A 20,775-nucleotide genomic window follows, 5' to 3' on the forward strand; every position below is an offset into this window, starting at 1 on the left:
GGGGTTATAGAAACTATTCTAGGCTAGTCTCCTGGGGGCAGCTGGGAGGGGGCATTATGAGGGGTTTAATGGGGGCAAGGTTTGGGGTATGAAGAAGCCTCTCGCTGTCACACGTTGCCCCCTATGGTCAATTTGCGGCTGAGCAAAGCCCCCCGCCCGGCCGCCAGGCTCCTGCCTGGCCTCAGCGGGCGCTGGCGGCCGCGATAGGGCCGGGCTGACACTAGGTGGCGCACAACCCTCAGCTAGTTCCTCTCTCTCTCTCTCGCTCTCGCTCGCTCTCTCTCGTCACGTGACATGACCCATTCTCATGTGATCTTCCGACCCGCTCAAAATGGCGGGCTCCACGCTGGCGACGGGGTGCGCGGCCCGGAGTTGGGGGAGCCGGCGGCGGTGGCGGCCGCGGCCTGTGGCTGTTCTCGCCGCCTCCTTGGCGCTGCTCAGCTGGCTCCGCACAGCGCACGGCGGCAGCGACGGGGGGTGAGTCTCTGGCCTCCCGGCTGGGCAGCTGGTCCGACCAGCCCAGGTGTCGAGGCTGGGGAGGGAGCACACCCGGCCCGCTGGTAACCCCGGTCCAGTGTCCCCATCCCCGCCAACCAGGGACCCCGGCCAGTTCCCCTCGCCACCCCTTTTCCCTCCCCCACTAATAAACTCAGCCCAGTTCCCCCTTTCCCCCAAACCATCTACCCCTCCCCCTGTAGTGCTCTCATGGGGGCCATCTTAACAGCATTTTCTGTTCATGGCACGTGCTGTCCCTGCATTCCCCCCCCCCCCACCCCGTGTCTAGTTTGTTCCCCTAAATCAGTGGTTCTCAAACTTTTGTACTGGTGACCCCTTTCACAGAGCAAGCCTCTGAGTGCGACCCCCCCCTATAAATTAAAAACACTTCTTTTATATATTTAACACCATTATAAATGCTGGATGCAAAGCAGGGTTTGGGTGGGAGGCTGACAGCTCACAACCAGCGTTCCCTCTAATTTTTGACAGGCCGAGTGCGCAAAAAATTTCTTCTGTGCAAATTTTTGTGCGCACAGTGTTTCACTGTGTGCTTAGGCTTTAGGATCTGTGTGTGCGCGCACAGCTTTGAGGGAACAGTGCTCACGACCCTCCCATGTAATAATCTCACGACCCTCTGAGGTGTCCTGACCCCCAGTTTGAGAATCCCTGCCCTAAATGGTGCGGCGGGGGGTGTCTCGGCCGGCCTGCACCTTTCACAGGGTCTAGGGAACAAACTTTGCGGTACTTACTACTTGTGGGAAGTCCTGTCTCCGATGCGACATGCACTTAGAGGGAAAATGAACTTTTAGCAGATCTCCCCATGTCCAAACTGCTCTAAACTGGTTTAACCTTACCTTAGTGTGTAGGAGCAAAAACATAACACATCCCCTGCTTGTGGAGCCACAGCATAAACAAAGCAAGCAAGAGAGACAGAAAAGCCATTGAAAAGAAAGATTCCTGGAAATGAGACTATGACTATTATGGTCTAGAAGCTAAGTACTGTACTTTGTTGTTTGTCTACACTAGGAAAGAGAGAACATGCCAGGAAAGAAACATTTGAGTGTTTTAGCTTTTATAGTCATGCCAATAGTTGATTACTACCTAGCCTCCTTTCAGAAATTATTTCCACTCAATTATGCCCCATATACATTGGTGACAAACCTGGACTAGGGCAACAATCAAACACCTATGACAGCTAGCACAACTATTCTATAAGCATAGACCAGGGTTTTGGGAGTCTGAAGAAACAGTGAGCTTTGTATGTCTCAGTGTATAATTCCTTTATATTATGTTTTTTCTAGGGGCGTGTCTACACTTAAAACCCTGCATCAGTGCAGCTGCAATCCCATCAGTGTAGTTACTCTACCTCCCCAAGAGGCAGTAGCTATGTTGGCGGGAAAAGGTCTCCCGGTGTCATAAGTGCTGTCTACACGGGCTTAGGGCGGTATAACCAAGTTGTCTGAGATGTGGATTTTACACACCCCTGATTCTGCTAATAAAGGTCTATAATGTAAACAAGACCTAACTGTCTTGGGTATTCAAGACAGGATTTCCTTGTATCAGTTACCTAATAGGTCAGAGTTAATTTCCTCTGTGCAGCTCTCCTGGTAATGTCTTTTTTAATATAGTTAGTGACTGATATTCATATGTGGTAACCTCAGAAAAATATAAGGTGCGTTTGTGGCAGACATTATTCCTTTTGCCTCATGCTAAAGGCAACACAAAGTAACAACCTATTTACTAACGAGTAAAGAATTTGGAACCCAGTTTTAGTGGTGTCCATCTATCAAAGCATGTGGAACACAAGAGACTTTAAAAAAAAAAAAAAAAAAAGTTACATCACAGCCCCCTTCTGAGTTCAGCAAATCCTTTTATCCTGGGCATCTCCCACATCACCTGTTCCGCCCCGCCCCGCCCCACTCATCTTGTCAACAGTGCTTTATCTAAGCCAGGATGGGCAAACTTTTTGGCCCAAGGACCAATTTGGGGTTGCGAAACTGTATGGAGGGCCTGGTAGGGAAGGCTGAGCCCCCGCCCCCTATCCACCCCCTCCCACTTCCCGCCCCCTGACTGCCTCCCTAAGAATCCCCGACCCATCTGACCCCGCCCCCCTGCTCCTTGTCACCTGATCACCCCCTCCTGGGACCCCCTGCCCCTAACCGCCCCCAACCGCCCCCACAGGACCCCGTCCCCTATCCAACCCCCGTCCCCTGACTGCCCCACCCCCTATCCACAGCCCTGCCTCCCGACAGGCCCCCCGGGACTCCCACGCCTATCCAACTGCCCCATCTCCTGACCGCCCCCCGAACTTCCGCCCCATCCAACAGCTCCTTGGGTCCTCCTGCCCCTCATCCAACCCGCCCCCCCCGAACTTCCGCCAGCTCTCTGATCCCTTACCATGCTGCTCAGAGCAGCAGGACTGGCTTATTGGAAAGCCTGGGAGATGAGCGGGTGCAAGCCGTGCTGCCCTTGTGGCGGCTTGGCTGCGGGGAAGGGGAGACAGCGGGGGCTGGGGGCTAGCCTCCCCGGCTGAGAGTTCAGGGGCTGGGCAGGACGGTCCCGCGGGCCGCAGTTTGCCCAGCTCTGATTTAAGCTCTTTAGGAAAACTCTCATTGTTGCGCGAACAGCTGCAATAGAAGCCCTAGTATATACAGGGTGCAGGTATGTTTGCCACTGTGACATCTAGGCCTGCTCTGATCATTTAAATGATGCATAGTTTAAAAATACCTGTCCCCTGCCTATGCCAGCACTCCCACTGCTGGTACTGCAATAGTGACAGCAAAATGGTGCTGGTTTCCTTAGTAGATAAGAGCTTAGGGACTTGAGACATGGGTTCCGTTCACTGCTCTGCCATGTACTTTCTGTGTGACCTTGGGCAAGACACTTAATCTGCTCTATACTTCAGAAGTTTTACTATCATAACTATGTTGGTTTAAAAGAGAGGAAAAAAATCACACTCCTAATCAGCACAGTTATGCCAGCAAAGCCCTAGCGTAGATGTAGTTATGCCAGTACAAGATGCTTTATAGCAGTATAGCTTAGTTCACTTAGCCGAATTGGAATAAGCTGTACCAATATACCACCATAGTTGCATGGATTGGAGGTGGGGAGAGGACGGGGTCGCCACTTTAACTATGCCAGCAAAGTTAAAAGTGGCAAAAGTTTTAAGTGTAGACAAGACCTTAGTGTCTCTGGGTATGTCTACATAGGCTGCAGGAGTGAGTGTCCCAGCTCAGGCCAATAGACCTGGGTTTGCATTGGTGCTGTAAGAATAGCTGTGTAGACAGCGCTTTGAAGTTGTGACTCAGGCTGGAGCTCGGGCTTGAAGCCCACTCCCTCCTTAGGCTTCAGAGTCTGAATTGTAAGTTCAAGCTGCTGGCTACACGCTTGTTTTTAGAGCGCCAGTGAGAGCCCTGCAAGCCCAAGTCTGTCAACCCGGGCTGGGAGGCTTGCTGCCACGGGCTGTGCCTCGGTTCTATCTGTAAGATGAGGATAGGAGCACTCCCCTTGCAGGGATATCGTGAGGCTAAACCCATTGAAAAGACTGTGAGGTGCTCAGAGGGTCCTGTAAGTAGCTTAGACAGACAGGCGGAAAACAGACCAGCTGATTGAATGAGAACTAGATTTCACAATGTCACCCATCGCTTCATTTCAGGAGTTCGTTAAATGACGACTTGTTATTGCCATATCCTCCTTCCTACCATGGTCCTCGTCACCATCACAGGTACGTCAGAGATTGTCAAGCTGTTGTGCGTGGCAACGTAACACATGAAACTTGGCCCAGCAACACTAGCATCGAACTCCCCATGACTACGACAAGAGGATTCGTGTCTTACTTCCCGCCAGAGGGCGTGATGCAAAGGGAAGTCTATGGCCACTTTACTTTTGTGAGCAACCCCCTGAGAACCTTCTCTGTGTTAGAGCCTGGCAGCTTGGGAGGTTGCAATTCAAGCCTGCGGTCCACTGTGATAGAAACTGCAAGACGTGGCAAGTGCCTGGTGGCCCAAAATGGTGGCTACTTTGACATGGTCACCGGAGAATGCCTTGGGAACGTTGTGAGCGATGGAAGGCTGGTGAGAAATGCCAGGGGTGTGCAGAATGCGCAGTTTGGCATCAGGAAGGACGGCACCATGGTGTTTGGGTAAGGATCTGGGCGCTTTTCTGTGCCATTTTCTTGTCTCAAAAGGCTCAGTATAAACATTAAGGCAGAAAGTGCCCCCCTTAGGAACTGGCTTCTGGACCTTCCCCTACTATAACAATGGGGATTTTTAATCCCGTACATTATAGAATGGCCCTCTTGGCCTGATCTCAGACATTACGTCTCCTTATTGAAAGGAAGCACTGGCAGTGTGATCTATCAGAGCAGCTTGGTAGAAAGACCCTGATATTTTTCCAGGGCTGAATGTAGCCTATCAAGATCAATACTAGGGCTTCATGTAGTCACCCAGCAGCTTCATTTTTTTTTTTTAATTACTGTTTTACATTGTTGGATGGACAAAAGGGATATTAAAGCTTTGCAGAAATAGTTCTGTTTCCCTGGAATACCGTGCAGATAAAGGATCATATTTACAGACTGTTCCAAACAACCGTCATTTTTGCGTGTGCAATTTCTGTATTATGCATTGCATAGGCAACTGATTAGGCATACACCAAGAGAACCATTTTCTCCTCTTAGAGACTAACCAATTTATTTGAGCATGAGCTTTCATGAGCTACAGCTCACTTCATCACTTTCATCACGAAAGCTCATGCTCAAATAAATTGGTTAGTCTCTAAGGTGCCACAAGTACTCCTTTTCTTTTTGCGCATACAGACTAACACGGCTGTTACTCTGAAATCTGTCATTTTCTCCTCTGTCTGTAATGTACACAGTAGTCTGTAATGTGCACCTGTGTACACAGAAGTTGTGTGACTATCACTTTTACATACAATTAATTGTAGGGAAAACAGAGCCCATCTATTAAAAAAAGTGATGCGTGCCTAGGCACTATGAAGGCTTTCCCGATCTTGCACTGGTTCATTTAACCTTGATACCCTGTGGTCTATTGAAGAGTGAGATTTATCTTTTTAATTCAGGGCTTTGTAGTTCAGTTGGACATTTTTCCAAAAGATCTGCTCTAGAAATCATTTTGGAAAGGTTCTCTGGCCTGCAATCTACAATAGGTCAGGCTAGACAATCACAATGGATCCTTCTGGCCTTGGAATCTGAATTTATGAATCACTAGTCTTGGAGCCAGTCACTCATAATTTCTACACATGGCTCTGCTCCAGACTCCCCTTTCTGACCTTGGGCAAGTCCCTTAGGTGCTGAATTTGCAGTGGCGCTGAATACCCCCAGTTTGTTGATTTCCTCTATGCTTGTGAGTGCTTGGTACCTCAGGAAATGAGGCCCTTAGCTTGCCACTGCCTCAGTTTCTCACCAATCAAAAGGGGATAATGCTCACCTCCCAGGAGAGTGGTGAGAATCAGTGTTCGTAAATATCAGATATTAAACTTACAGATTAGACTTTCCCTCTTCATAAATATGTTGAAAGTTGCAGATTTTCAAGTACATGGTGCATTATATCCAGCACAGATAGTAAAGGGTAGTAAAATAGTCTTCCAAAATACACTTAAGAAGCTTTCTGTATTTCCTGGACCAAATGGGATGCATTTGACATGAATTGTGAAGGGTTTTCTCACAATGCCATGAGAGCCATTCAAATGCTAAATACGCTCACCACTAATCACGCTTGTATTCGTGATGCTTTGTTTTTTCAATGAACGTTTGTGTGAATAAGAACTCATGTGGATGGTCATGCCTACTAGCTGGCCTGGAGGTTCTAGTCATGAATGCCTTTTTCAGCATTTGCTCTGCTTCCAAGAATGCTGGTTTGGGGTTTTTGGTTTTTTTTTTTATGAAGGCTCCTTCCCATAATGCAATGCAGGGTCTGTCCACACAGCCTCAGGAGTCCTGGGACTGAGTCAATGCCTTGCAAAACCCATCTGACCCAGGCCAGTGTGGATTCTCAACTCATTTTCACTGCCAGATTAAACTGAGCCCACTTAGGCTCTTTTAAACCTGTTAAGATGGAGCTGCTGTTGTAGAAGGTTTAACACATTGCTAGTGGAGACAGAGCCCAAGGCTCTGCCTGTGCTTGAAAATTGATGTGTTTCTGGCTGCGGGGATGGTTCTGTCTAGAGTAAGGTGTTTTGCCGTAATCTCCCTATCTCCCTACCACTGCTCCTCTGGTTCAGCTCTCCTGGTGGTACCAATGCAGGAGCTTTAGTATACAAAAGGGGCTGATGGTCACTTGGGTATTACCCGGGGTGTTGTATAGATTTGCTGCCTGCCAGGTTCAGTCCATTGCTTCTGAAACAGTGCAGAACATGGCTTGATCTACGCATATGGTCACATATTTTTCCAGAACTGGTTGAGCTGCCTGTTGTCAGGAATAAATGGATTTCCTAATGTAGACGAGGCAATAGTCTGGCATCACTAAAGGTTTTGGGGCACTTTGATGATCCACCTCTGATCACTCCTCTGGTCTCTCCCCCAGTTACCTGTCGGAGGAAGATGTTTTGGATCAAGTGAACCCATTTGTGCAGCTGGTGAGCGGCGTAGTCTGGCTGCTGAGAGATGGAGAGGTGTATGTCGATCAGAGTAAGACAGCGGAGTGTGACAAGACTCAAGCCACAGGTAAAGATCCTAAGCTACTGCCTCCAATCTGCTGACGAACTGCCTTGTGAGGAGGTTGTAAATGGGCATCTTGGTTTCATAGCTATAGATTTTGTCTGCACTGGTACGTGCCACCCCCATTGTCGGCCATGGCTGCATCTGCAAACAGTTGTGCATCTGCAAGTGTAGACAGAGCTAAACTGTTTCCCATACTGCTTGGGGAGGATCAGATGATGGGTATAGCATGTGCCACATTGTAACGGAACCCGAAGCATTAACATGTCTCCCTGTTGCTACTGCCTGCACAGCTGGTGATAGCGGTGGGATACCTGCCGCCATTTTAGACACCAAGTCACCTAACCCTGCTCAGAATAGGTCTAGACAGTGTAATGGTTAAAGTGCCCGTGGTTGTTGGTGCCGGGCTGCACTAGCATTGCCACCAGTGCTGTTGGTGGGGGAGCTGAAAATAAGCCTTGCTTGGATAAGGAGAGAGAGAGAGAGAGTCTTATTTTGTCTGGGTTGTGAAGCAAAGCACCCCGGTGCCCATGCCAATCTAGTAATATGGGGAGTGGGAGAGTTAACAGGTCACTCAATAAGCTGATGTTCAGCCAGTATCTTGACACTGTCTTTTCCTATCCCCCACCTCAGTCGCTGCTGTAACAAGATACAACAGTTGGAGCTCTCCCCTGGAAGTTGGAGAGAGCGGGGAGCAGGCTCCTTCCCATAATGCAATGCAGGGTCTGTCCACACAGCCTCAGGAGTCCTGGGACTGATTCAATGCCTTGCAAAACCCATCTGACCCAGGCCAGCGTGGATTCTCAACTCATTTCCTAGACTGTGAACTCTGGAGGAGAGACTGTCTTCTAGATCCACATCCGTAGGGCCCTGATCCTGATTAGAGGCTTTGGGTGCTAGAAATAATAATATCCCGTTAGTCCTTGGCCTGAAGGTACTAGCAAGGGACTCTATTTTAGTGTGAATGCTTATCCATGGAGAACTAGATTGAAGCCAGAAACTCATTTCACAAGAGCAGTCACCATCAACCTGGGCTGCAGCTGAACCCTGACCTAGAGGTGAAGGGCTCCATATTCCATTCCCAATCTCCCCGAACGAGCCAGTCTCTTGTAACAAGAGCGGTTATGGAAATTCTTATCCCTAGTTCCTATGCGAGGTTAGATGGGGAAGGCTGGAGTTAAGTTAGCAACTAGTGCTCAGTCTTTTCCAGATGGAGGTATCTGTAAAGTCAGCTCTTTCACCTGCCTGTGAATTGTCCTTTTTCCCCATGCAGGGACCTTTGACAAGTTCATCAATGTGATATCTGCCAGGACAGCAGTGGGACATGACAGGCTCGGGCAACTGATTTTGGTTCATGTGGATGGACAGACTGATGTGAGGGGGTAAGGCTGAGGATTCGTTCTTTAGTAAACTCACGGGGCAGGCAAAGTATCAAAGGGACTGATCCGGCATCACTGCCAGTACTGAGAACAACATCTGCTCCCATGTTCAGTAAAGCCAGATGTAAGTTTAAGGCACCGTTTAAAAGTTTGCAGTGATAAAGAGGCAGAGCCAGGCACTTTGAGTTAATGAGAGAACAACCCTGCAGGGCTCCATTACTGCTAGCCATGCCCTGTTGAACCAATTGGGCTCTTGATACCCCACTCTCCCTTCTAAATCCACGACTGCAGACAGAAGAACTGATGCTGGATCTTTCTGCTAAAATGATCTCAAGTGAAATTGCGTGTTGGCACTGATGTTGCCATCACTAGGCTTCAGAGTGGAGATTTCATTGTGATGTACAAGGATAATTTTCTCCTCTCAGCAGTGTTGAGCCAGATACTGCTGTTGTTGACATTCATGATAGTTTTGCTGTTCATTTCAATGGGAACAGGTTGGACCTATTGTTTTCACTTGTCTGCAGAGCTATCCAGACAGTGCTGCATTTGCATGATTCCCCCACATGTCAGTTAAAAGGGTTAGAAGTGTAACTTTTTAAAATGGAAGCTTACTCTGTCCTGGAAGCCAGATGTATGATGTGTGTCCTAGTCTATAACTTCCTTCTCCCTCCTGCACTCCTGAAAAAAAACCAAGAGAATTTAAAGGTATTGGAGCCGATCAACCACGGTGTAACTCTCTGGCTTAAAGAGAACTACACCGGGCTAACTTAGGCCCATCCTGTATATTTTGGAACAATAAACGGATGCTGCAAACTTGAAATGGAGTTTAAGACTAATGGGCTTAATCTGAAAGACTAAAGGGCTTAATCTGAAAAAGATTTGGGGGTCGTGGTGGATAATCAGCTGAACATGAGCTCCCAATGTGACTCTACAGCCAAAAGAGCTAATTGATTCCTGTGACATATAAACAGGGGACTCTTGAGTAGGAATAGAGAGGTTATTTTACCTCTGTATTTGGCACTTGTGCAACTGCTGCTGGAATACTGCGCCCAGTTCTGGTGTCCACAGTTCAAGAAGGATGTCGACAAATTGGAGAGGGTTCAGAAGAGCCACGAGAATGATTAAAGGATTAGAAAACATGCCTTATACTGACAGACACAAAGAGAAGGTTAAGGGATGACTTGATCACAGTCTCTAAGTATCTACATAGGGAACAAATATTTAATAATGGGCTCTTCAGTCTAGGCGCAGAAAGGTAGAACACAATCCAATGGATGGAAGTTGAAGCTAGACAAATTGAGACTAGAAATAAAGGCATAATTTTTTAACTGAGAGAGTAATGAACCATTGGAACACTTTACCAGGTTGTGGTGGATTCTCCATCACTGACTATTTTTAAATCAAGATTGGATGTTATTCTAAGGGGAAGTTCTCTGGCCTGTGGTATACATGAGATCAGAGGTTCTCAAACTGGGGGACATGGAATGTATTCTGGGGGGGTGAGGGTAGACACTTACTGCAGACATTGTACCTACAGCAATGAATAACTAGCAAAGCTGATTCCTCCAGACATATCAGGTCCTCAGGTGGCGCCGTGCATTTTGACGGATTTCTGTTAAACTTGCCTACCATTATACAAAGTCGTGGCCATCTGATTGCTACAATGCAGTGTGCACATTTAATTGTAAGCATGGACCACAGTCGCAGTTTTGCTTTTGCTCATATTACCTTGGAGAGTTTGCTCATTCATGCAACAGGAAAAAAACCAAACAACTCAAGTGAGAAAACAGAAGCCAAAACTGATTCAAGGGAAGCACCGCCACCGCATATATACTTGTGTGGCGGGCACATATATGACTACGGACACAGACAAGTCGGCGTGATCAATAAGTTTGAGAACCACTAGATTAGATGATCACAGAGGTGCCTCCTGGCTTTGGACTCTGAATTTCAGGCCCTGCACCTGCGGCCAGCTTTCCCAGCTGGTTTTGAGAGTTTAAGGTCACCTTTTCCTATAGTGAACAGTGTCTTTTCCCTGTGACGGACCCATTGGGAAATGGCCAACTAGACCGGACGAAACAGTGAATTTGACTCTCCCCACAGTGTTGTCACATTCATGAAGTAGAACTGGAGGGGGAAACTTCTCTTGTTTTCTCAGCTCTTTCAGGGATAGTCCTCTTAGATTTACCACTAGGAGGGATAACATCTTTCTGACAGAGGCATGATTTATGTGGACTCTGTCCCTTTTCAGGTTCTTCTGATATGCAGCAAGGAAGCTGGTTCTTCTGTCTGAGTGCTCATCTGCATTAGTAGAGCTGCATCAAGTGAGAACTGCTAGCATCCCCCAATGTGTACAATTGACATGCACTGGGGGTCTGAGCTCAGTTTTGAACTCTTTCCATTGGTGTAGTCCTCCCAGGCTGAGGTTTTCCACTGTCATAGTTACCATAGTGCAAAAATCCAAGGGCAGCCATTTCACTCCTATGTTTCCAGGGCCATAGCTGTGAGCAGGCTTGGCAGGATTCAGTTTTTTTGGTAAATGTCAGTAAACATCAATTCCACCGTAGACACAAACTGACAAAAATGTGTCTGTTGACAATCAAAGTTTCCAGATAGGCAAAGTAGGAAAATGCTGCTTGAGAAGTTATGAGAGTTGGATTTAAGGATCTTTACTCTGTATATTTTGACATGTGACGTTGACAGTTTGTGTTTTAATAGTTATAAAGCTTTAACTTTTTGAAGCCTAACATCTGCTGTCATTAATCATTGTTGCCTGACCCTTCTCCCCCATAGTTTCCCACAACTGTGAAAATATAAATAGATTAAAAAAATGCTTAAAAATAAACGTAGATATTATCCATCCAAATTATATTAAAAAAAATCAAATTCTGCCAATCCTAAATATCAGTTATATCCACTGGCCACCAGCAGAAATGTTTGCTTCCTCTATAAGAAGACTATCCTAAATCTAAACAGATTTTAGACCCGATGAGAAGCTTCAGGAAATGGTGCTGAACAAACCCAGTTCAAGAATTCAGAGTCCCTCCAGATTGTCAGAGAGGCTGCTACTTTGTCCCGGAGATGGCTCTTGCATCCCCTGGTGCTAAACTGCAATAACTGTTTTTTGTTTTGCAGCCTCAATCTCTGGGAAATGGCCAACTTCCTAAAGCAGCAGGGTGTCGTGAATGCTATCAATCTGGATGGTGGAGGGTCAGCCACTCTGGTTTTAAATGGAACCCTTGCGAGTTACCCATCGGATCACTGGTAGGCGCTGGATGGTGAAAACCATGGGGACACCTCAGCTTCCCAGTTCATTGCCTGAGGAGCTCTCCTCTACATAGACAAGATCTCTGTGGGAACCACTCCAGAGTCACAGGGCTAAACTCAGGCCTGGCGAGAGTGGGTTGGACTCCCACTGACTTTCCTGTGAAATGCACCTGCTTCTTTCGGGAACAGATCTGGTCCTTCATTCTGGTCTGTGTGTATGGAAGGATGAGGGGACTGTATTGCTCTCTGACCTGCCTAGAACGTCACAGAAATAACTTGACGTCTTGGTGCAAAGTACCAGTCTAGACATCAGGCATGAATGAGATAGCTAGACTAGTAAGAGTTATGAATCCCAGCAGGTTCCACCCTCTTCCTCTCTTTCCGAGGCAGGAGGCCAGAGACAATATTTTTCAGAGACCTTATCTGCTCTGCCCAGCTATAAAGGGTTCCATTAGTCCTTGGAAGAGTAGGTGGTGGGCCTAGACTAAAGTTCTCCATCCCCTTTTGCACAGTGTGCCAGCTGGCTACCTAGCAGCTGTCATCCACCCCAGAGGTGGCTGTATTTTGATGGTGGCTCTCTGTTTGGGAAATGCCTTGGGCTTTTTCAGGCAGAAGTGTGCTGTGTAAATATAATTATTATTGTTTTAAATTATCATATTCGAGCTCTGTACTTCTCACCTTGTACCCAAGAGGGAATAATCAGCGTTTGAAGCATTAGGAGTTTGCACAGGAAAAGCGTGACAGTTTTCCTTTGAGTGAGTGACTAATGTAGGGATGGCCAACCTGAGCCTGAGAAGGAGCCAGAATTTACCAATGTACATTGCCAAAGAGCCACAGTAATACGTCAGCAGGCCCCCATAAGCTCCCCCACCCTGCTCCCAGTGCCTCCTGCCCACCGATCAACACCTCCCCCTCCCTCCCGATCAGCTGTTTTGTGACATGCAGGAGGCTCTGGCAGGGGAGGGGGGAGCGAGGGCACGGCAGGCTCAGGGGAGGGGGCAGGGCAGGGTGGAGTGGGGGCAGGGCCTGGGGCAGAGCCAGGGGTTGGGCAGTGAGCCCCCCCCCCCCCCCCGGCACATTGGAAAGTTGGCGCCTGCAGCTCCAGCCCCGGAGTCGGTGCCTGTACAAGGAGCCGCATGTGGCTCTGGAACCACAGGTTGGCCACCCCTGGACTAATGGGATTTGGAGTGATTACCTAATTTTCCCAAGTGCTCTGGTATTACACAACCCTCGCCATCATCAGGCTGCTAGCCAAGCTATCAAATGGGGCTGTGACTGAAATGGGGATCAAATATGAAGTGTCTGGCAGCTGATCTACATGAGCCTTACTAACGTGCCAGCTGATCCAAGAACCAGTAGAGGCCTGGGCGTGTTTCCCTGTTGGAGGACTCAGCGATTCTGGCTTTCAGTTTTTGCCAGTATCTGCACAGCTCACCCCTCATGCCACAGGGCTGTAGGAGCAGGGAATCTTTCGCACCCCAGCCTTTGCTCATGGGAACTGCCTTTTGTCCTCAGCAAGTCCGACGCCATGTGGCGCTGCCCTCGGAGCGTCTCGACAGTCATGTGTATCCACGAGCCTGCTTGCGAGGCTCCAGATTGCAGCGGGCATGGGCACTGCGTGCTGGGAGAATGCCAATGCACTGGGGACTTCTGGAGAGGACCAGATTGCAGTGTCCTGGACTGCGGGCCTTCCAACTGCAGCCAGCATGGCATCTGCACTGAGTGTAAGCCACCCCTATTTACAGAGCAAGCCCATTGCAACAGAGGGGTGGGTGTGTTACTAGTGTCACATGCTATATGTCATCATTACCAGCTGGGGGGCAGTGGGTGGGGAGGGAGGTGCAGCTATTGGGTTTATAGAGATTGGCCAGGTTATGGTTCATAGTTCACACCTGCCACCTAATCAGAGTAGGGGAACCCCTCCTGCCTAGCTCCACACAGTAACAAGGCTATGCTCTTAGCTGTCTGGAAGAGGTTTTAGACCACTGAAGAGAGAGCCTCTTGGGAACATTTCCCCTCCCAGGGCCCCTCCACATCCTTGTATCCCTGTAGGAACTGCAGAGCTTGTTACATGACAAAACAGCAGGGCAGTCACCTCCTTGGACCACTCCTGCCTTGCTGAAATACCACACTGGAGCCTTTCTAGTTAAGAGTCACCATTGACTTTCATTCTAATGAGCCTGAGTGATTCCTCCCACAAGTTCCCAGCACAACCCATTGCCCCTTACTCTTAGGAATCCCTGCAGAAAAAGTACCTTGTGACTGACTGCAGCCCTCTCAAGAACATGGCTTGCTCCAGCCCACCCCAATCACTCATGCTCTGCATACAGAAAATACCTCCAGTATCTAGCACCTGTGTTCTGCTGAGAACTGAAGTCTTCTTCCTTAGGAGAGCTGCTCTTACTCCAGGCTCTGTTGAGAGCCAAGCCTTTTATAGCAGCAGCTGCAAATGAGCGCAGCTGGTTCACTCCCTGACTCTCCTGGAGGGGAGTGTGTGTTAACCCTTATCTTGATTTCCGGGTGCATGTTCTAAGTAGGGGCATTGGTGTCTCAAGCAATCTGTAGTCTCGCTGCCTGTCTCAGCTGCAATGCCTGATTTGTGTTTCCTCCTTGTGCAGCTGGATGCCTCTGTGATGCTGGCTGGATAGGCAGCAACTGCAGTGAAGGTAACTCCAATTTGTATCATAATCTTCTTCTTTATGACTATGGAGGGGACCGCGTGATCCGTCGTTATAGGGCGCTGTCTACCTGATGCCTGCAGCAGTGGGGAAATGTGATTCTATTGACCCTATCTAACATCCACACTGTTCTGTAAGAGCTTTGTAAGGGTGAGCTGCAAAAGAAAGACAACAAGCTGTGTTGTCCTTTTTCTGTTGCGCCTTTAGGATACATAATGGCCTGCAAGGGGTTTACTGCATTTTTCCCCCGTTAGGCAAAACCAGGATTTCCAAGCTGTGGTTCCCAGTCAGATAGGTCTGAGAACTGTAGATTGCGAGCTTCCTGCCTTTTTAACTGCAGGGTGTGGAGTGTGAATTCAGCCTCTAAACCAGGATAAGTTCTCCTCAACTGTCGTAGTTAAATAAGTTTTAAGTAGTGTGAATAAATTACTTCCCCTCTGAGGTTTCACCTCCTTAATAACGGTGATGTCACCACCCTCCTGGCTCTCCAGCCCTCCAGAGAGTTTCCTGGGGTACAGCAATAGAGTAGCAATGGGGAAGGGAGCCTGGGTGAAAGCTGACGGGTCTGGGATGGACACATGATCAAAGGTGCAGGAGGGTTTTTTTGTTTTTAAAAGGCCTTTTATTAAACAGCCCAACCCAGCTAGCAGCATCTCTGTGGCCTCGCCGTGAGCAACACATCCATCACAGGCTTTGGAGCTGCAGGTGCTCAAATCATCAGTGGGAGCTGAGGAGATCTGTGACTTCATCAGGCACTAGTTAACTCTCCCCATGTAGCAAGTGCTTTCTAGAGCCCTTGGGAAGTCTTTGCCCCTGCCCAGGCCTGGGGATAGTCCCTGAGCTGCAGGGCTTCTCAGCTTTCCTGAAGGCCCCTCCCCTATCCATGAGGTTCTCAGCTGTTATCCTCTGACAGAGCCAGCCTGTGGTGAGCAAAGGGGTGGAGGGGGCTTGTCCAGCACCAGCTGGGGATTCCTCACTGGGATCAGTTGCCCATTAAAGGGGAGGCGGGAAACAGCTACAGCAACATAGGAGTCCTGTCCAACCTCTTTACCTGTTCTGGTGGGAGCTCCCTTTTCTGGACACTTAATCAGAGGCATAAAGAGCAGAGTTGTCCCCCCCCCTTACCCTTAACGGGAGCCCCCTGCAAACTGATCTCTTCCTTCTCCTGGCATGCCCTGCTCCCAGCTGAGGCAGGTTCGCTCCACGCTGTCACAGGGCACGTGCCTGGTTTTAATTCGCTTTGCTTAGCAGCTGATTGGCTGGTAGGAGGTGCTGTGGTGTCCTGTCCCTTTGTAATGAATACTCAGTGAATGGGGAGAGCGCTGGGGAAGGGGTGCTGGCATGTTGATACAGAGAATTCCATTTGCTCTTGGCGTGGCCAGTAAGAGAGCCCTGATGAGTTTGTGCTTGCCTGCAGTGTGTGCTAGTGGCTCCTATGGGGATGGCTGCACCCAGAAATGCCTCTGTCAGCATGGTGGAACGTGTGACTCTGTGCATGGATCCTGCACCTGCCCTGCTGGTTACCAAGGAGCCATCTGTCAGCAAGGTGACATCTCTTCACAAGAGCGGTGTGTGTGTACAAAGGCTTTAAATGCCCTGTATGGAGCAACCCTGCGTTCAGACTAAGGAAGACATGAGCTCTGCCCCACAGGACTCAGTCAAGCAAGCCCAGGCATAGACTCTCCAGTTGGGTCATGGTAATGCAGACAAGTCAGGCTTACAGCTATGCTAGGTGGCTGCCTTTTATGTACAAAATGCTGTTTAAAAATGTGACACTTTCTTTTGTAACTGGAAGAGACTGGCTCTTTCCCTGTGTGCTTTCAAAACCAGCTGAACTCCCACCTAATTTACACCTGGCCTGACACATGGGCCAAGTTTCAGCCAGAAAGCTGTAAATCTGACAAAGCCAAAGGCAGCTGACCATGACCTCTTAATTCTGGGTGTCGCTCCACACTAAAACCTTTAGCATGTACCTAGGCTGAGTCGATGAGTGTTGAAAGTCTGGGTTTTGCACTCTCCCTTTAATGGCTGATTTGCCTGTAGCTCTTGTTTCTTAGTTTGCGTAACTGCACCTGCTCTTATTAAAACATCTAATGCTGGTGTGAATCTTACTTTCTGCCTCAAGATCCTGCTGCAGGGAGTTGCACAGATTAATTACACTGTGCTCTTTTAATTTTAGTTTTTGTCACCTTGTTCTCATAAAACGCTTGTTCTTCCAAATTAAATCATAGCCTCTACATCATTTCCTAGGTGCTTAGATGCTATGGGGAGGGGGACTAGATAAGTGCCTGAGATAGACAGGTAGTATGCGAAAATACACTGGGGAAATGAAGCTTTAAGTGTTTCTGAACAATTACTCTACATGCAGTGGCTTTAGTGGGACATGCATGGCTGAGGTAATATGCTTGTGCTGATGTGGAAATCCCCGCCTGCAGGGAATATAGCCTGCTTTCTTTGTAATCAATTGACCTTAATTCCTCAGAGTGCCCCATAGGCTGGTATGGGCCAAACTGCCAGCAGCTCTGTGACTGCGAGCACGGCTGTCCTTGTGACCAGGAGACAGGCAGCTGTAATATCACCTATGAGGACAGCCTGCAGGACAAGTTATCCAGAGGTATGCCGCTTTGCTTGGTTCTCTTCGGCTACATGGTGCAGCAGCTTTACCATGTGACACTGATGTGACCATAGGGACCAAAGCTTGTCTCACTTGTCATTAGCTCCACGGAGCTATGATCCAAGCAGCTGCCACCTTGGCTAGCTAATGCTTTTCCCTGCTCTTCGGTTGGGCTCGTTCGGCGTGAGGTAGTTCCACCCCGCCCACGCCTGTTTCCTTCACCAGTCGTCATCTTGTCTTCCAGCTGGGCACTGTCTGGCTTTCCACATGGTTCTGGCAGGGAGTGATGAGAAATCCCTTCTCACAGAGTAAGTGTGCGATGTTTGATTATATATGAACAAATGATAGAGCAGCACCTGCCTGCCGCCAGTTGGCCTTTTGTGGTGAGGTGGGGAGGATGGCCAGGGAGTGTGAAAATCTCCTGCTTCATTGTGTATAGTACACGTGATTGCTCCTGAAGCTCTATGCTCAGCTCATCAGGCTTCTGGGTGAGCATAAAATTCTTAGGAGGGAGCTGCCCCTAGGCTGCAGAGTGTGTCTAAGCTGGCTTTGAAAGCCAGCCTCAAGTTGTGGGTCTATAAGCAAGAGCTAGGGCCCTGCTGTTGCTACTCTGGCACAAGACTAGAGGGAAAGGTAAGGGCAACCAATGCCCAACAGCTGTCATGGGAGGGCCCCATGGGAGAGACTCAGTAGCCAGCGTGTGCCCTATCCTCCCTCCTCTTACATCCTGTTCGGCCAACAGGCAGTCTGTAAATAATACTCGGAGGCCCCTGCGTTTGGAGAGGGAGATGAATCATGATTCATCTTCACTTTGGCTAAGCTCTTGGGGGTAGATTGTTAATTGCCTCTGTAATTGTAAGACAAGGGCTTTGTTCCCCACTGGCCTAGCTGCAGCAGGGTTCGCACCATAGGGGATGGTGGCGAAAGGTCTCACAATATTGCACCAGCATATGTGAATTAAACTGAGTCCTCCAGCCCTACTAGCTCTGAACTGCAAATAACTCCTGTAGGGAAGCAGAGCCCCATGCACACAGCATCCAAAGGAACCAAACCGGTGAATTAAACTCCCTAAGCCTAGTTTTTGCCCTGGGTTGCACTTGATTTCCAGCTTCTGGGCAAGTTAATTTTGATTGCAGGCCATCCAGGTGCAGCACCATCGTATGGTGCTTGTATTACTGATGAGGAGAGACTAGACCAGCTGCACTGCTAATGATGGGCCTCCACATTTAAAGCCGTTCACTTACTTTTACTAACCCTACATTGTGGCTCCTGTTAGTGAAATGAGAGAACCGCTTCAAGTACACTCTGTTCTGCTTTTGTTATGAATAAGGTTAAGATTTTGTCACAGGTATTTTTAGTAAAAGCCACAGGCAATACACAATAAATCACACAAACATAGGGCTGGCTGCCCAAGCCCCACCCTTTTCAGGGCTGAAGTCACAGAGGTCACCTAAAATCACAGAATCCATGACCTCCCTGATCTCTGTGACCAACTCATAGCCTTAGTTATGAAACAAATGGAGCCTGCCTTTCTTTGCTGGAAACAGTGGGGTCCAGCAGCCATTCGTTCATCTTCCTTCTGTGCCCCAGTCATTTCACACAGAGGAACATGCTTTTCACTAATCCCAGCCTGTCTGTCTGCCACAGTCAGCTCTATTGGCGGAAGAGGGAGACCAAAGGTCAGCATTAAAGGAAGAGGCCAAACACCATAGAAGCAGCCAGTCTGAGAGGCTAAAAGCACCCATTTAAGCCACTGTGAGAAGCAAGACCTTAGGCTGCAGCAGTGGTGCAGTCAGTCAGCCAGGAGCCACATACCTGAAATCTGCTGCATAGTTGCAGATGTCCTGAAACATGTGGTGCTGCGTTTCTGAGGCTGGGTTATTCCTTCCTCTCTCACAGGAGAACCTGGATCTGCTTCACCTCAGTTTTGGGACTGTTGCTTTTGATCAGCATGGTAGGAAATGTGAGGCTCGCTCTCAGGAGCTGGGCAGCGGAGCGCTGTGGAAGTGGTGACTACATGTACCGTCCGCTGAAGGAAATGAATGGAGAAGCCAGTCATACATGCCCTTTGGAGCAGTACCAGGCAGAAGACACACAAGATCAAAGCCAGCCAGAGACTGAAGCACTCATTTAACTGGACAGGTGAGGAAAGACTTGAGAGATTCTCCCCAGCTGTGGTACTTGCTCTCAGCACAGAGGACCAACCAAGGGCTGCTTTGTCCTGAAATGAGAAGCTAGTAACTGGCGCAGAACAGCAGCAAGAAGGGGCACAAGGTGGTATTCACAGAACATGTGACTAAGGGCTCAGCCCAGCAGCTGCCTCCCTTCTTGCCATTCCTCAGTCAGAAATCTCTCAGTTCCCTTCATGGGCCTGGTGCTCAGGAGCGAGAGAGGGGACATGGGAATCCCTGTGCAATAGCAGCAACTGCTGCTCTACTATGGAGAACAGGGGCCTGTAATAACTGTGGAGGTTACAGGGGGTTGGTCAGTATTCACTGCATTAGTTTGTGGATGAGGAATTCCCTGCGCAGTAAATTGAGCTTGATTAATTAGTGACAATGAGAAGAAAACTTAAGAAAAATCAGTGGAAGTGCAACATGCACTAGCCCATGGCTTTTCTAGCTTTGGGCCAGTTCTCAGGCCAGAGCACATTCGATGGTTGAGCGGCATGGTTAGAACTCAGGCACGTCTGGCTTGTTTCACTCAACCTGTGTTTCGTGCAGTTGGGCTGGAAGGCTTTTCTTTCCTCGCCGCAGTGAGGGACGTATTAAGTTTATGATAGGGTCATCAACAAGGTTATGTGAAAAGCCTTTGGGGTCAGTCCCCAAAAGTCTCCCTCCTGAAGGGCATGTAACTCCCACTCTTCCCTGTCAAGGGTGCAGGTTGTTGCACTGGGGCTAGAGCAGACACGCTGCTCTGGGAATTAGAAGTGACCCTGCTCCCCCTTTTAGTAAAGGTGAGTTTAGCTGGGGACTCACTCTCTGGCCCTGGTCCTGTGCTGCCCCCAGGACACAAAGAATAACTCACCTAGACGGAAAAGCTTCAAGGCAACAGCGCACACAGGCTACATAGAGGTGGAACACAGGAGTTAAATCGTATGCTAATTGGGCCAGGGGCAGCATCTAACTCCTTTGTTCTCAACTATGTTCCAACATGGTAGGTGCTGTAGGCTTCACTCACTGCTGTAAAAATTGCATTTGCCCTCCGAGTGCAGAAACTTGCTTAACAGAGAGGACTGAGGTTCTGTAGATTTTGAAGTTGTCAAAGCCAGTAAACGTCTCAGGTGGAGGTTGGTGATTTTACTAGGTCAATGAGTCTTTGTAGACTAAAAGGGCTTTTCAGAAACATGTTTGTTTGCTTCCTCTTCTTGAGGAAAGTAACTAGCTTCCAATGTGCCACTGGCTGCTGCAAGCATCTTGAATATGCACTTTGATCATTTTTACTGTGACTCTCCACCTAAGCAGAGTCCATGGAGTTTTTATGCTATATTTGAAGAGTCAGATCGGTCTGTACATTTAAGAATTGATTTTGCTTTTGGTGATTTAACACTTGAATAAACTCAATTAGTAAGTGACTGTTTGAACTCTTAATAAACCAGTATTCTCTCTCACCCTGAGGGAAAATGGTCTGTAACAGACAGGTTTTTCCACTGGGGCTCCTTCCAATTTT

At 48.5% G+C, this 20,775-nt stretch overlaps 1 protein-coding gene across 2 annotated transcripts; it reads left to right on the forward strand.

The window, feature by feature from the left end:
• The first annotated feature begins 320 nt into the window (after positions 1–320).
• Positions 321–20,677, forward strand: NAGPA (N-acetylglucosamine-1-phosphodiester alpha-N-acetylglucosaminidase). Of its 2 annotated transcripts, XM_084642102.1 has the most exons (11): positions 321–477; positions 4,151–4,636; positions 7,035–7,174; positions 8,442–8,550; positions 11,683–11,811; positions 13,330–13,538; positions 14,433–14,480; positions 15,910–16,038; positions 16,975–17,106; positions 17,351–17,414; positions 19,006–20,677. In XM_084642102.1, exons 1-11 carry the CDS (start codon positions 332–334, stop codon positions 19,238–19,240), a joined length of 1,827 nt encoding a protein of 608 aa, XP_084498228.1. In that variant the 5' UTR covers positions 321–331; the 3' UTR covers positions 19,241–20,677. The 2 variants fall into 2 exon arrangements, with proteins under 2 accessions (XP_084498228.1, XP_084498229.1); XM_084642103.1 differs by lacking the exon at positions 15,910–16,038.
• The last annotated feature ends 98 nt before the right edge of the window (positions 20,678–20,775 follow it).

This window comes from Lepidochelys olivacea (genome assembly GCF_965140295.1).
Source record: "Lepidochelys olivacea isolate rLepOli2 genome assembly, chromosome: 10".
NCBI classification, from domain to species: domain Eukaryota; kingdom Metazoa; phylum Chordata; order Testudines; family Cheloniidae; genus Lepidochelys; species Lepidochelys olivacea.

Coding starts and splice junctions, on each gene's coding strand:
- NAGPA (XM_084642102.1), top strand. CDS start 332: ATGGCGGGCTCCACGCTGGCGACGGGGTGCGCGGCCCGGAGTTGGGGG. Junction 7,175..8,441: donor TGACAAGACTCAAGCCACAG/GTAAAGATCCTA, acceptor TTCCCCATGCAG/GGACCTTTGACAAGTTCATC. Junction 17,415..19,005: donor GAGAAATCCCTTCTCACAGA/GTAAGTGTGCGA, acceptor CCTCTCTCACAG/GAGAACCTGGATCTGCTTCA.